The sequence below is a fragment of the Zonotrichia albicollis genome, chromosome 2 (assembly GCF_047830755.1).
Source record: "Zonotrichia albicollis isolate bZonAlb1 chromosome 2, bZonAlb1.hap1, whole genome shotgun sequence".
NCBI classification, from domain to species: Eukaryota; Metazoa; Chordata; class Aves; order Passeriformes; family Passerellidae; genus Zonotrichia; species Zonotrichia albicollis.
Genome location: NC_133820.1, coordinates 39,184,981 through 39,201,186, shown reverse-complemented (window position 1 = coordinate 39,201,186; position 16,206 = coordinate 39,184,981). Strand labels below are relative to the sequence as shown.

Genomic DNA, 16,206 nt, shown 5'->3' with positions numbered 1-16,206 from the left:
CTGTGGAAAAAAAAAAAAAAAAAACCCTTTCACATGTATTCCAAATACAGGGATACATGTGGATCTTAGTGGCTGACAAAACAAGTCTAAGAATTCAAATGTCCCCAGGTCCTCAGCAGAAATGTTAAGCCAATTAATGCCAGTCAGAGTGAAGTTCCACTGCTGATCCTTTAAACACAGCTCAGTTATACTACCCTGCTTATCTGATGGGATGCAGCAGACCAGAGAGACTGAAAATGCTCACATCAAAAAAGGAATAACATCAAGAACCTCTCAATGCTGCCAAGACTATGTCCTCCCTTCCTGCAGGAGAGAGGTACAAATGACCTCAGCACCCATGCTTTGAACTACTCCGCAGGCACTAAATATTTAATCAAAATGAAAAGACTCCCATGCCTCACCAGAAAGCAAGAACTCCCAGTGCCCCCATCCACATGACAAAAACTTCCATCTTTCACTGGCAGCTTCTTAGATGCAGCCCTGTTTTTATAAGGCAGAAGGCAGCAGCTTGTGGAAATGTGGGTGCAGCACAAAGTAAACTGAATCCAATGCCAACACAAATATCATAAACACAACTACCTAACTCTGTTAGTCATTCATTCAGCTGGCTGCCTGCAATGTCCAGTGGAAAACAATTTAACATTTAAATTCAATTAAAAGACCGCATGCTTAAACCAGGTAGAAGAACTCTTAAAGCATAAGAGCTGACATACTCAAAAGTGACTTGTTTAAATATCAGCAGACCTGGCATCAGGAACACTGGCCTTCCTTCACCCCTTTAAAGGCAGCTCCTAGGGGTAGGAATCAGGACCAGGTTCAGGGCAGCTGGCTTTAAGCGACTCTCTTGTGAGGGCACAGAGGAAGCTCTAACATCTTTCCACCAGAGACTGTGTGAGCTACCAGGGAAGATAGCTCCAGGACAGACTGACAGCCTGTCCTGTGCCTGGCCTGGGGCCTGTGCTGCTCACTCAAAGCTGTCACACGACAGAGAAGAGACCTTACCATGCTCAGGGCTCAATCTCCCAGCTGAAGCCTTCCTCTGAACCCTGCAAAGCAACAGACAGCACTCATGAGACAGCCAACAAACCTCAGCACCTGCCAGCCATGGCAGGATTATCTAGGACACCAACAGGTAAATATGGTGCAAGCTCTAAAAAAACAAACAAAACCAACAAAATAAGCACAAAAGAAAAAAATGCACATAACAAAAAAGAAGAATACTGCTTGGACTAGACACAATTCAGCCATGACTGCTTGCTGTTTGTCTCTGTAACTTCCAAAGCAACAGAGGGCTTTTTCACCCCATCAGCTATCCACCTGAGGCAGGACAACCATTTCCATGACTTATCCCATCCTACACTGCTCAGTATATTGGGAGAGACCTTCACACCGTCCTTCCAAACCCATCTTCCCCTTGCTCAGGGGAACAAGCACGTATGGATCTCCTGAAGTGACAGCAGGATTTAGAGGCACTCACTAGCACAATGCTCAAGAAGCCCATATCACCTCTGTCAATGCAGATGTCAAGCAGAAAGAAGATGGTAAAAAACCAAAACAAAACAACAAAAAAGCCCCTACCATAATATTCCCACAACACAGAAAAATATCAGCAAATAAGAGCACACACTTGAGTAATTTCATTGAGTTGTTCCAATGAAATGTATTTTCATTGATGTGTCATGAAGTTAAGCCATGCCCATGCAGACATTCTTCTCAACACAAGCCCAGACACCAAAGTTTGGGACAGGGGAAGCAGGTAAGGAAGGAAACCAGCATTCTTGGGACTCCAAGGCCCAAATTGTGTCACTGCCACTGACTGCAGCTCTCAGGGCAGCATGCTCTCACACTCCATATCACAGACTGGTCCCTTCACAATTCCCACCTGCTGCCCAGTGTCCTTACATAAGAAAACACAGGGCTGGGGCACTACAAGATTGAGAGGGCAGACCCTTAGATTATCATCCTTCCCATGGTCCCCATAGCAGAGGAAGAAGTATTTTCTGGCTGATGGTCAGCAGGAGCCCACTGAGCAGTCAAGGACTTCTTCAGCTGATCTGCTTAGATCCCAAGCTGATCTGCTTGCCACCCCACTCATCCCAAATTTTCTGCAGGGTGCAGTGTCCCTGATGACAAGAAACAGAAAGGCTGTTCTTTTATAACCCCTTGACTCACCTAATGTAGTGCACAAAAGCAACAACCACTGAGCCCAGGTAAAAGGAGAGGAAACCCAGGAAGCTGAAGAACATGGCCTGGACATAAACAGACTCTGAGGAAAGAGAAGGGATCAGTCAGCTCACAGAGCAGCAATAGCACCTCTCAGGGTCAGCACTCTTACCAATACCACCTTGTAAAAATGCCCAGCCCCAAACAGCCCTTCCAAACCCATCTGCTTTCTTCAAAAGGAATTCACAGAACCTGCTCAGCACGATCTGTCCCCATTTCTTCACCCCCAGTGCTAACTGGTGTGCCACACAGCCCTTCCTGGAAGGGAGCAGGCTCCAGGTGGTTTTGTCTCCTTAGCTGGGGCTGTGTGCACCATTCCTTCGGAGGCTGCTGGCCCAGTCACACCCCTGTATTCAGAAGTGCCAAGTTCCCCTGCAAAGTTGCATTGCTCTGCCCAAAGACACTGACTTTTAATGGAGGGCACAATCGTCACTTGAAGGTTCTTTGTCCTCTGCAGGTTCCAGGTACGGTTGACATTCCCTGTGAGATGCACAGTGTACAGAAAATATAAAAACAATCAACATTAATGATTTCTAGCACTTGTAGTAAACCCCTCAGGTTTAGCCAGGGCCCCTTGGAGAATAGAATGCTGACACAGCAGCAAAGAAGTTTCCTGTCTCCAGGGACATCCGCCTTGTACCTTATCCCTATAGCCATGTAAGGCAATATTGTGTTAAACCCTACTATTGGTCACTTATGGTCACTCTAACACTTTTGCCATTGGTCAGGATTGGATCCAGGCCAAGGGTATAAAAGTAGCATACTGTACCCCTACTAACTCGGAAGAAGAAGAGCTGAGACCCTTCACGGACCCCTACAATAAAGCCATACTCGTGGAACAGCCAGTGTCTTCTGCTTCTCCTCTCTCTACCGTCTGCTGGAGCCTTAGGCCAAGGGAAAAGCTACCTAGCAAGCAAAGCTGAAATCACAAGAGCTGCCTAATCACTAAGAGCTGAATATCTCCTTGCTTGCTAGGGGCTAACCCACGGCCTTGGTCTGAGAGCGAGCTGGCTTCTAGCACCCAGTCCCCTTGGGGACTGAGCTCTGGAGCTGTAACAGCTTGCATAGGATAAGACCAAGCAAGGCTCATTTAAGCACTGATCTTGGTTCTCTGAACTTGAAAAACCAACAGGGTCTGGCTTTTCACTAAAATGTGTAGGTGGTTTTGCTTAAAAATGTTCTCTGATCTATCAATATACAGCTCTTCCCAAATCTTTCCCCCATCCTTCCTGTTCACAAACTTTTTTCAGACAAGAAATCCCTGCTTCAGCATTCCATATATTGCTTAATTCTGGATGTCTGAATCCCAAAGGCATCTCATCTCCTATTCATTTAATCCCCAAAGGAGAGGTTCTCTTATTACAGGCAGTGGGAGTCCATTTTTGCCTTAGGCCAAATCCCTGTGAGTAAAACATTTCTGTGCAAGATGCCACTCCAGAAACTCTCTCTGTTTCTGCAGGGCTTAGCACACCTTGCCAGTACAGCTCTGCTGACAGCATTAGGATGAGAGAATGACACTCCAAAGGGCACAGTTCTTTTTTTGTGGGAAAACTGGAGCAGAAAGGTGGCAGGGGAGTAGTAAAAAGCTGTTGAGGGAGACCAATATATCTGCTGATTGCAGCCTTGCTGCTTCTACAGGCAGGAAGCTTTAAGGTTTTGAGATTAGGAATGTTCCCACTCCAGTTACAGTCACTACATGAGTGGTGGAGATTTTGCTTTTACCACTGCCCAGCAAGTGGACACAGTGTTTTCTGGTTGGAAAAGACACTAGAACAAGTCTTTTGTAATATTATTCCCCCAGAATTACCAATTTTCCTGTTCCCCCAAGTTCAGAGCTGTCACAGATCCCAAGATAGCAGTTGGAGAAGATGCTCTCTGCAGGAACTGAGACTCCATGGAGCCAGGAGGATAATACAGCAGCAGGGAGCAGAGGTGAGAACCAAACAAAAGGCTGTAAGCAGCATTGCCTGGATGACTCCATTGTCTCCCAAGGGCCCAGTGGTGCTGCTGAAAAGGACATAACCCCAGTATGCCAGGCACTGCACTAGCCAGCCACCTCCTGCATTTATCAAGACTTTTAACCTGCCCAATAACATCAAATTGATACTTCACTCTTCCTCACAACTACCTGGGTAAGACAGACCTACACCATCACCTGGTGGCATCCCACAGGAAGGTCCCAAAAGACACCCACTGCTCCATCACTCAGATGCAGCAATCAAATCCACCTCCCAAAACAACTCACCATGAATTGAAGAAGGCACAGAACCCCCACAGGCGTAATCCTCTGGCTTGATGACGAACACAACGAAGAACTGCTCACCTGGGAAATCTTTTCTCTGCACAGAAGGATGGAAGAAGACAGAAAATCCATGAGATACAAAGCCTCTCCCCTCCAACAGGCCAGAGATCAGGTTTTAATTGCTACACAGGCAGCAGAAAACACTGGGACACAAATCAGCATCTCACCTGCACAGTTATGGCTGCCTGCTTTGTCATAGACTGATAAACTCCATTGAACTCCACGTTATGGTCCAGGTCATACACTGGGCACTAAAACAAACAGCTAAGAATTAAACCAGGGACAACATCCAAACCCTTTTCTAAGGAAGCCAGCTGGAAAACACAGCACAGAAGAGCAAAAAAAGGCCCCAGTTATGGTGTCCAAGGCAATAGAACCTCTTGCATCTCTGTCTGCTCCCATACTGCAGCCCCCTGCATTATTCAGGGAGGTGGGAAAAGAGAATAAGTATGGGGCTATTTCCCAGCTGCAAGCAACAGCCAACCTCCATGACAGGAACAACCCAGGAAAGGGGGTGAAATATGCAGAAAGGAGCAAAACTCAAGGAAGAAAGATATCGTGTGTCTGAAAATCAGAAGTTCCCCAAGCCGCCCTGAGCCAGGGAAGAGTCAAGGGAACAGCACTATTCCCTCCCTGAGGCACCAATATTCCACCCAACACCCTCCATGGGAGACAGACCCATGTCTCAGGGCAGCAGGGAACCTCACAAGGGAGACATGAAGTCCCTCTGTGGAATGTGTTCCCTATGGATAGGCTAGAAAGGAACAGCTTGTTCACCTATTTACAACAAAAGTCTCTGTATGAGCTGCTTGAACTCAGCATCTCTGTCTTGGCCTCCTTCCCACAGAATTTTCATTCCTCTTTCAGGGGCTCCCTTCACCACCACCACCACCAGGGCAAAGCCCTGCCTTGGGCTTTTCCCTCTGCAGGGCCCAAGACCCCTCAGAGCTGGACACAGCTCCAGCAGGCAGCTCCTCACCCTTCTCTGCTCTGACTTACCACAATATCCTGCACAGAGACAACTGAGCATGGGTAGGCTGCATCAGACACCACATTGATAATGACTGAATCGACATCCTGAGGAAATTTGTACAGAAAATACTGTGGAGAAAGCAGAGTACAAGAGACATGATCCAGAAATCACCCTTGGCAGAATCTTCAACACCTTCCTAAGCTACCTCAACAGCCCTAGGTGAGCTTTGGGGTTGGATGTGGATGGCTTTCATAAAAATCAGTTTTAAATATTAAGACCTTACACTACAGAAGAGCAGATTAAATATATACAGGCAACTGTCCCCCTTGTACACTATGCTATTAGACAAAAACATCTTCAATGTGAAAAATACAGCATTGATCCCTTAACCTTTTTCCCACCTGATGAAGCTAAACTGACTTCATTTTACAGCCCATTCCATTTTACATTGATATGAGCAATTTCCAGATGTTTCCATACTGCTGGCTGTACTTTTATATATGGAAAACATCATGGAGCTTTCTCAAATGGGTTGCCTCAAAGACAGACCATGAACAGTATTATGTCAAATGGCTGAAACTCTGTCAAGAGTTTCATAAATAAATGATTGATATTAGTTAAGGGATTTGGGGTTGCTTGTTTGCTTTGATGGCAAAGCATAATGGGGGTTTCTCTTTGCACTTCAGCTTTGAAAATAATTCAGCTGTAACTCTAAAAAAAATTGTGATACACTAGTATCTGGCAATATTCCTACTTTTCCTGGGTGGGGGGAAGGAATGGCATCTCCTTCATTGATCAGGCCCACAGGACAGTTTGTGGGGTTAGAAAAAGCTGTTTTTTCAGAGCTGGGCAAAAGATGTCCCAGGCAATATCATTATTTGTACATTTGTTCAGTAAAAAGTTTGATGCACTGCAGGAGAAGTGGGGCTCCTGCGCCTGCCCCAGCAGGATGCTTCTTGCAAGGGCTCCCATTATCCCACTTGGAGGCCAGACCCTGAGAGCTCAGGCTCCAAGGCACAGCTACCCCGAGGGGCTGATGGGCACCTCACAGCCCCTCAGAGGGACACAGGCTGAGGAGTGCCCCCAGCCACCTCCCTCCCTTCCATATGGTCACCAGGCAGCCACTGCTGCCGCACTGGGAGCTACCACAACCACCACCTCTGCTCCAAAACCATCACCTGAGACATTCCCAGCTGTAGAGCTCCCTTTATGGCACATAAATTTTAGTGCTGAGCAACGGCCAGCTGTTTCCTGTTTCTCTTCCCCCATGCCAATCCCAGGAATTACAGCCCCAAAGTGGCAGGGCAGGGACAAGTAGGAAATCACCCGAGCCTTTTTCAAGCTGCCCATTTCTACTAAAGCATTTATTCCCAGCACCCCTCCCCAAGCAGGGTCCCTTCCCTGCTGAAGGAGTGCTGGCTCCAACCACAAGCCCCTACAAAGTGCAAACTCACCAAGCCAGTTTCCTCAGCAGAGCAAGTTTTGTCTGCACCAAGCAAGGACACAAGCAGACTGAGCTCCTTGGTATCCCAGGGGCACTTTTTCCCCTTGGAAAGTTTGAGGGGCATGAGGATCAGGATTTTTAGTTCACAAGGGCTCTTCTATAATTTCCTCTAAGCCACACTTGCACCAAGGTACAGAATTAACACAAGGGCATTGAGGCCAGCAGTTCCCTGCTGCACACACTGCAAGTGTTAAAAACACATCCAGCCAACACTTCTCACCTATACAAGCATATCCAATTTCTGCTTCTGCCCTCAGGCACAAGCTGGGCTCCAGACAACATCTCCTTCAGTTGTTACGGTTTTTTTACAGCACCCATCTAGGTTTTAAATCATCTTTTTTTCCTTCTCCCTACAGACTGCTTAATACTTGGATTTACAAAAACCTCAGCATTATACCATTTAAGAAGCAGTCTTCTACTCCACACATCTGGTTATTAATTTAAAGTCATAAATCTCATTATTAATTGTGACAAAAAAATCAAACCACAGTCACAAAGTTAATTTCATATCCTAAACATTCAAATCACAAAATATTCAAATCACAAAATCCTAAGTAATGAGTGCTTACAAAGAGTCACCATCATTCCCTATGCTTTTACAGTATAAAACACTGCATGGATCTGCAAACCAGATTAAGACATTTGTCAGCAAAAAGGATTAGCTAGGATGCCTGGTAATACAAAACCTAGAATTAAATGGTGTTATTAACAGTGAAAGCCACAACAACAACAACAGAGTCCCAGAAGCCTGGGTAAATCACACACCCTCCTAGCTCTACAAGTTCCTATAGCTCTACAGTTAGGGAGAACAGCATTTTCATTCAAGAGGGGATTTGTATCTGCAGGGCTCTAAGCAAAGCTGCTCAGCTGGAGGGGCTGCTCATACATGCCTCCTTCTGAACTAACACACATACTGATGCCTTAAGTTTTAGCTTTCATGTTTTCTAGGTTCTGTACTGTATCAGTATCTAACTCTGAACTTCATATAGAAAGATCAAAGATCACATCAACCACTTGGATGTGGTAAGACATACAAACAATCTACACAGGATTCCTCCTTACCTGGGGCTGGGAAGGGCTGGCAGTGAAGTTAAAGGCTTTGTTGGTCCTAGAAAACAAATGCCAGAATGTTGTAGTCTGAAACTTAAGAGCTGGAACACACCCAAAGTACCCCCAGATTAAACAAAAGAATTTTTTTCCCCCCAGGAAGGAAAAATAAGGGAAGAGTAGGCAGATGGACCAAGTCCCTTAAGTGATGTTCAAGTGGTACATGAAGAAATTGCATTTGTATTCTCACATCCCAGCTTACTCAAGTTGGAAGTTCTCCAGCCTGGTGACAAGCAGCTCATATGCAATATTGAACGGTGCCATGGAAGCCACATCCACAAATATGATCTGTTCAGAGGGTCTTGTTTCAGGTGTTGGCTCAGAGGGACACAGGGTCCGACTCACTTCCTGGTAATTGTAGGTCCTCTGATAGCTACAACAGCCAGGGAAAGGAGGGAAGAGAAAGTTGAATAGCAAAAAGAGAGAGAGAGCAGTTAAGAAGTTTTTCAGCACTATCAAGAATGGCTTCATTTTGCCTCTGTTTGCATTACTGAAATTCTCATCTAAAAGGCCAGGAGCATTCACTCTTCTATTCAGCATTCAAGCTCCACCTCTGTTGCCTCTTGCAATCAGCCCAAGGGACTGGTCATCCTCAACATTTCACTTCCCTCGGGGATGCCCACAACAGCTGTGGATTTCTAACATCTGCCATTTAGTGGAGGCAAAGAGAGCACTGACAGCCACTGCTGTACCCATCACCTGCATCAGGCAAAACACTGCAGGATATCTGCTGCTGGCACCAGGATTCAGTCACAGGACGAAGCTTCACCTCTGAAATGGACTAAGGTGCCTGAAAATTCTCTATTTGCAGCCCACCGAGCCCTGGGGTTAATGAAGATACAAAGCAGCACTGCTTTCATAAAGAAGCAGCCCCAAAACAACCACTCCTTAGAATAAATTTAACTTAAATGTTCCTGAGGTGAGAAACAGAAGCTCTTTTTCCAGAAATACACTGTTACACAGAAGCTACAGTGCCTGTTCAATCCCTGTCCCAAACCAGAGCCCAGGAACCACCTGCACACATGGCAGCTACCGTGGAATGACAGCAAGGATGGATGTGTGGTAGACTCAGTGACTGGTGCCACAGGCAGATCCCCTGCAGACAAGCCTCCTGGTGCTCTGTGCACCTATCTGAGAAGCTAAGAGCCAAGAGCAGGCTGCCAAGTGAGAGGTGACCTATGAAATCCTGCTCTCCCTACACCCAGCTGGCAGCGAGCAAGGACCAACCAAGCCCTGCAGTGTGCACAGGTTACAAGATGCAGCACTGAGAGAGGCTGCTGATGAACACAGCTGGTAGAGGAGTGTGCAGAGAGAGGAGAGTGTCACAAAGAAGAGCCTCCAGTACTTACAGGCCTCGGAAGATCAGTGGCACCTGCCAGGAGAGCACGCCCTTCTGCTGGCGGACCACAAACAGGACGGGGTACTGCAGGTTCTCGGAGCTGCTGTTCACGTACACCCGCACTGCATCCACCTGTGGGGAAACAGAGCATAAACTGAGGGTACAGAGCAAGGCAGCTCCAAATCTAGGTGGGAAAAGCCTTTCCTCCTTCCTCAGTCTGACCTAGGTGCTGACAATATGCACAGGGAGATCTGCAGTGTTTATCACCAGACTAACTATTCAGATCCAGAAGTCCTTTACAGAAGTGCCTCTCTGCTGATGCTGCAGTCCAGAATCACAGCCCTGTGCCCAGGTCAGAGGTGACTGTCAGACAAGACACAGTGGACAAATGCAGAATACATAAGAAAGTTCAGCAGCTTCTGTTGGGAGCAACCTATATAACTTACCTTACAAAAATTAAGCAGGCAGATGTGGACACGCAAGACAAAGACCCAAAGATACAACTAAGAATTTTCTTGCCAAGACTCTTATGTGCCCAACTCAAACAACATTACTGGGAAAGTCACAAAGATGACATCAAGAGCCAAGGATGAAAAAGCAGATTAGCAGTAGGCTCTCGTGTAAACAATTGCAATATGACCATAATCCCACCAAAGGCTGCTTGTGAGAACTGTTTTAATGCAACCCGCTGCACCAGCAATTGAAATTTCTCCTTACATTATCATTGGCCACCATGTGGTTGCAGAAGTAGGACAGCTGTGGTGTAACGCACCCTCAGTTCACTATTTGAGAAGCAAGAAGTTTGTCTGTACCACATGGAAATACCATTTCCAAATACCATTTCCATTTGAAAACAGCATCCCTTCAGCTCCCTTTCCAGAACTGTAGACACTGATGAAGAATACAAAATACAAGAGTTCATAACTCATCATATGATAAGAAACAGTCCATCTCAACTAGAGGCCTTGAAATAATGAAAACATATTAAGTAGATAATACATACACATTTTAAACCTGCCACATCCTGAAAGATTATAATGGACTCTCACTGGATCAGTAAAATGCTTCTCACAGATATTCTGATTTTATTCCCTCCAAGAAGAGTAAAGGGTCAAGGAGGTAGCAGATTTTGAAAAGAGCATACAGAATTAGGAAGCTAGAAGAAGGAGAGTTATCAGAGACAGCAACTCATTCTTTCCCTGGGGACACTAGTTTCAGAGAAATTACTTACCTCTGCAATTCCAAGTAAAAGAAAATTTCCTATTTATTCTTGTTTGGTGATTCTTGACTCACATGAGAGTTGAATCTAGTAGAACAAAACACCTTCCTGAAAGCCATAATAATCAGTTTTCCTGACATTATTACCATAATACAGAGGCAACAGCCACCAGCTCCTAAAAAATTAGGTCTTCAACAACAAAATAACCAAATAATTTAATTAAAAATCCCTTGAAATAGGAGGGCAGACATTAGAATCCTTTCTCATTGCCTTCTGGCTTCTAAACCTTTGCAAAGCTCTTCTGGTCTGCTTTCCACTTTCCAGTTTTTCCTTCCAGTCACAAGAACTATATATGCAATTTTGTTTCCAAGTATATTTCACGATAAAGCGCTAAAACAAAACTAAGAAAAACAGCAGCACAAAGCAAAACACAAAAGGAACACATGAAGGGTGTCACCACAGCAGCACTGGAAGATAACTCAGTAGCTTGCTTACTCCCTGCAACTGCCCCAAGGGAGCCAAGCCAGCACACACTGGTGTGACTTGGACACACAGGGACTGGGCTGAACAAGCTCCTGCTTGTTTCTTGGTGTTTGCTGTGACAGGGAGTGAGGGCATGAAGGAAGCGACTGGAACTGAACAAGAAAACAAATCTAAGGAGCATGAAGACAAAATGGTCAAGCCAGTCTCCTGCAAGGACATGGAACAATTCTCCACCCATGGGGAAAACAACTATCACTGCAGAAAGGACACATTTCAGCTGCCTGTCCAGCAGCTTTTTGCCCATGAAACAGTTCAAGCAAGCCCACCTCCACAGGTGAAGTGATTCTCGCTTGCCTCAGGCTGGACATGGCTCTGTGAACCCTCCAGGGCTCAGCACATCAGCTCAATGCAATGGGGAGCTCACATCAAACTCACAGCAAATATCACTACTGGCTTCTGCATCCTCAACTATCCATAAATACAAGCCAGAGATTGGGAAATTCTCCTCTCCATTGACTGCACAAATACAGACCATAACCCAGGACATGAGTTATGCATTTGCAGATAGTCAGGTTTTCTTAATTGTACATGAGTACGTGTACATTAAAGGAGTACAGCTCCCTCCTAGCCCTCTCCTGATGGGAGAGGTATTCCATCCAGTGCCTTCATCAGCTTTGTGGCTCTGCACTGGACTCACTCCAGAAAGTCCATAGCTTCCTTATACTGGGGCCACCAGAACTGGCACAAGCAGGATCACCTAGAGCCAGCTGAGCATGGATGGAGACTCCATAACCTCTCTGGGAGACCTGTTATGGTGATTGATTATCCTCAGTAAGAAAAGAAAGTTTCCCATCTATCCTAGAGAAGGGCAAGGGAAGGGAAATAAAAGCATTGGTGATTAATGCTCTGTCAAAGAAAAGTGAAGTGGAAGGCAGACCCTTCCCTCTGCTGTGATCCAGCAGCCAGACCCCTCATTTGGTTCCCCTCTCTCCACAAAGCTAAGCTGATTATACACCACCTACAACATTTATTCAGCTTTGCTGCTGATTCCATTATCTTATAATATGTGTAGGAAATAGGAATATCAGGAGAGGGAGGTAAGAGTCTCAAGACTCAATACTCTTTTAAATCTAAGCATTTACCCACAAGAAAACTGGTATATGCCATATATTACCATAATGACTTCTCTACATCCTTACTGCACTCAGCACTCTGTATTTGCTCTCTGTTACAGCTGGTTATAGCTTCTTTGCCCTGCTTCCCTAAAAGTCCATATTCAGGTGCCCTGAGCTCTTTTTGGTCTGATATTTGGGGCAACACCAAGCTGCATCAAGGCAGGACCAACTGTGGCCTAAGTATGGGCTCACAGATGGGATCCCACTTTTTTCCCCCTCTAACCTTCCTCTCTGCACTCTACACAAGCAAAGCTTCTTCCCAGGCCACATTCAAACAGGGTGCCTCAAACAAAGAGGAACATCAGAAATCAAAAGCAACACTTTCAGAGCAGCTCATTAAGATCCCAATGTAATTTAAATTTCACCTCAATATACCAGCAATTCACTTGCAATGAATACCTCTGCTCCTACTACATTTGCACATACCCAGATCAATCTGGAGCATCACACTGAGCCCATTGACCCCATCAATATCTTTTAATAAAGTCCAGGAAACAAACAGGGTGATTAAGAAGCTGGACAGATGGCAACTGAGGTTCCAGCCCATCTAGTTATGTACCCTGCTGCCATCCCCACAGCAACACAGGGCCTCTTGTGGGCAGATCCCCATCCCAGGGTGCAGCTCTGCTCTCCCCTCACAGGATCTCAGGGATACAGCAGCAGCTCCCAACAGCTTTGGTTGATGGGCATCTTTCTTACATAACAGCTATTTCTGCCAAACACTGCAACAAAACAGGTGGGATTTGCCTTCTGGCCAAACCTGCACAAGAAGTTCCCAATTCATGGTTGATGACTTGGAAATAAGCTTGGGGATAAGTCCAGAAAAATGTAGCTGCAATTATGAGGAAGCTTGAGAAAGTCCAGGAAGAATTACCATTTAACTGCAACCAGGGCTTCTCTTGCATCTCCTGTCACTCACTCTCCAATTTCGTGCTACAGATTAGAAGGAATCTTAATTATTGTCTTGGAGAAAGACATTTTCCCTGGCAGGATGAACTGTCTAGCAGGAGCATGAGAAGGGACAGGGATAAAAATATAACACCTATGAATGGATGTTTATGATTTTTTAGGCCTTCTTCTCTTTGACCTACCTTAAACTTGTAATCCATGCTTTGCTCCTGGATTCTCTTGCCTTTACATAGACAACATACACAGTCTCATGCTACAGATTTAATGAATTCACTATTGAGTCAATGCTACTAATCCCATCTTCCCCTTTGAAAGTCATTTGGCATTTGCCTTCAGCAAAATATTTTTACAAGAGTGAAAAAAAGTAGGAGGTGAAGAACAAGAAGTGATTTATTTATTTCAAACATGCTTCCCCCTCCACACCTTTCCAAAGGTTGTTTCATTTTAAAAACAAGCAATTCTAACTCAAGAATCCTTCCTGCTAAAGAACCATGGCTCCTATCACACATACTTCCCCCTTCCAACACAAAACTTGATGTGGAGACAAGAGGAACTCCAGTGAAAAAGCAGTGTTTTAATTTAAAATTATAATCATCACAAAGACTATGAGCCTTCTCTGCATCCATCCCCACTCACTTAGCACTGGTGAGATGAGGAGGAAGTTTTGCCTGGACAGAAACAGGTTCAACCAGGCTGCAATCACTCCTGCATTGCCAGCACTGCTGAGGGACTTCATTTTGGAGCAGATCATTGCCAGCCCCACAGAAAACTAGTTCCACCTTCCCCTTCCTTGTATACTCTCAGCAGGAGGCTGGGTCTATTGGTATTATAGTGCTAGACTTCATCTGCAGCCTCCAAGCTGAAACCGTCATCTTGGGAAACAAACTTGTGTACCAAATGCTCCCTTAGACAAGGCAGGCCCTGCACAAATATTTGTCAGCAATAAACACGGCTGCCTTTTGTGCTGTGGGGCTGAGGCTGGGTCAGGAGTGCTTCAGAGACTTCTGCTCCTCACATTCCTTCCCAGTGCCAAGGCTCTGCCATGTGCAGGGGCGATTCACCAGCAGGCTCATGATAGTTTTATTTCTCAGATGACTGACCTTGAAGTTTCTCCTGTGTTTCAAGGTGGACAGAGCAACAAGACAGCTGAATAAAGAGAGAGCTCTCAGCTCTGCATAAAAACGTGTTAGACCAGGAAAGACAAATATTTGTACTTCAGTTCCACCACCACGGAGATAGGGGGAGGGAAGAAAAGAAAGGAAAAAAGTATAACTGAATTCCATTCTCTAGATGGGAATAGGCAGAAGGAGCCAGCCCCAGATTTGCACAGCTGAACAGAACCAACGTGGCTGCAAACATTAGGCAAAATAAACCAGGCTCTTGTTGACATGAAAGAATCTTTGGACTGATAATTAAATCTGCGTTTGCCACAGAGATCACACATCATCTTAAGACTGTGGGGCTGTGAATTTAAGGGCAAGGCAGGAGGTTGCAACAACACCTTGTGCTGTAAGCAAAGGTTTTCAAGGGCTTTACCATGGACTCCTTTCCAAAAGCTCTTGCTAAGCAAAGCCTTTGAGTCACAGCAGGGCTGCACCCACACGCCAGGCGCTCCCTGGCAGCCTGTTGGGATTACCAGCCCGCGTTGCGACAGCGCTCATGGGCCTGCCAGGCACGGGGCCAGGCCCGTGGGCAGGGAACATCCGGCAGGCAAACACTCACTGCTGCTCCAAGGAAAGGCCTCAGCACTGCATACGTGTGCAAAAGGCACTGAACTGCTAATGCTGGCTGCTGCATGAGAAAGAGGTGCTTCATTTTTATACAGACCCTGAAATTAGGTGAGGTAGGATTGAGCCAGATGGACTGGAGCAATCGAGGCAGTGAATGAATACCCCACCAGCACCCAGCTCTGCTGATCTTCCCACTGGTGAGGCAATGGGGGAAGCTGAGACCCGGAAGGAAAATAGTTGAGACAGCAACAGGTTTCAGAGAATCTCTTTTTTGCAGTCCCAGGAGACGTCAGCTCCTGGCTGACAACAGAACAAGTGGAGCTCAGGGGATCATTCCCTTTCAGCCTTTCTCAGTCTCTGCGCTCCAATGTCAATAAGACTTAATTGCCAAAAGCAATCTGTCAAATAACCTTGGCCCAGAGTTTTCTTCCAGCATTTCTGCCAGGAGTATTAAACACCTGAAGCAGCATAAATGAAGAGACAGACTCTGGGTACGTCAAGCACACCCTTGGACACATTAACATAACTGCTCCAGGATTAGTATTTTTCATTTAAATGTTTCACTCTGTGCAAATGTGCTGTGTGGATTTACAGTCTGCTTGGACTTTCCCGTGAGTTCACTTGTTTGCAACAGTATCTGTGAAGCAGAAATGGAAGTAAGACAAATATAAAACATGATAATATTTATCTTTTTCCATTATTGAAGTTTTGTCCTCTAACCAATGTCGCCTGGGAGTCTCCAGGACAGCCAGAAGGATACAGTGGGAGTTGCTATGCTGGCTGAAATAGGTACCTGTTTCTGAACACCCTCTGACTTCAGAAAGATGTTAAAAATAAAAAATCCTATTTTGAACAGTAAGTTAAGGAACAAACTACTCTGCAATAATTGCATCTTCCTAAACCACAGCATCTGGAACTGTGGGCCAGGCCAACCCTTGAAACAAAATGGTATATAACCTTTCCAAATCATAACCGTGTAACTCCAAGCTCCTGGCACTAACTCCAGGGTTTGCTGTCAGAACCTAGATCCCTGGTTCTTTCTTGGCTCCCAAGTTCTTCACTTCAGTATGTGAAGAAGTTCAGCACTTTGGATGTGGATTGAATTATGCCTTGTAATGCATGATGTCTTTTTTTAAACCATTTTCCATTTATTTTAAACTACTCTGAAGTAGCTATTTCTATGCTCAAAGAAAAACATCAGTGTAAAAACTAAGGAAGGCTGTTTCTGAAATCCTCTGTGTT

General features: G+C 45.5%; 1 protein-coding gene across 3 annotated transcripts in view; it reads right to left on the bottom strand.

The window, feature by feature from the left end:
* SIDT1 (SID1 transmembrane family member 1) overlaps nt 1-16,206 on the bottom strand; it is a 43,442-nt gene that overhangs the window by 19,878 nt on the left and 7,358 nt on the right. For 2 of the 3 annotated variants that reach the window (XM_005486086.4, XM_005486087.4), the window contains exons 2-10: nt 9,459-9,580; nt 8,312-8,482; nt 8,065-8,110; nt 5,525-5,626; nt 4,693-4,776; nt 4,469-4,562; nt 2,632-2,703; nt 2,173-2,266; nt 1,003-1,046 (exon numbers count right to left, since the gene is read on the bottom strand). In XM_005486086.4, the coding sequence (XP_005486143.1) occupies nt 1,003-1,046; nt 2,173-2,266; nt 2,632-2,703; nt 4,469-4,562; nt 4,693-4,776; nt 5,525-5,626; nt 8,065-8,110; nt 8,312-8,482; nt 9,459-9,580 (829 nt within the window). Of the gene's footprint in view, nt 1-1,002; nt 1,047-2,172; nt 2,267-2,631; nt 2,704-4,468; nt 4,563-4,692; nt 4,777-5,524; nt 5,627-8,064; nt 8,111-8,299; nt 8,483-9,458; nt 9,581-16,206 lie in introns of those variants that run through there. The other variant, XM_074534795.1, reaches the window with a different exon arrangement.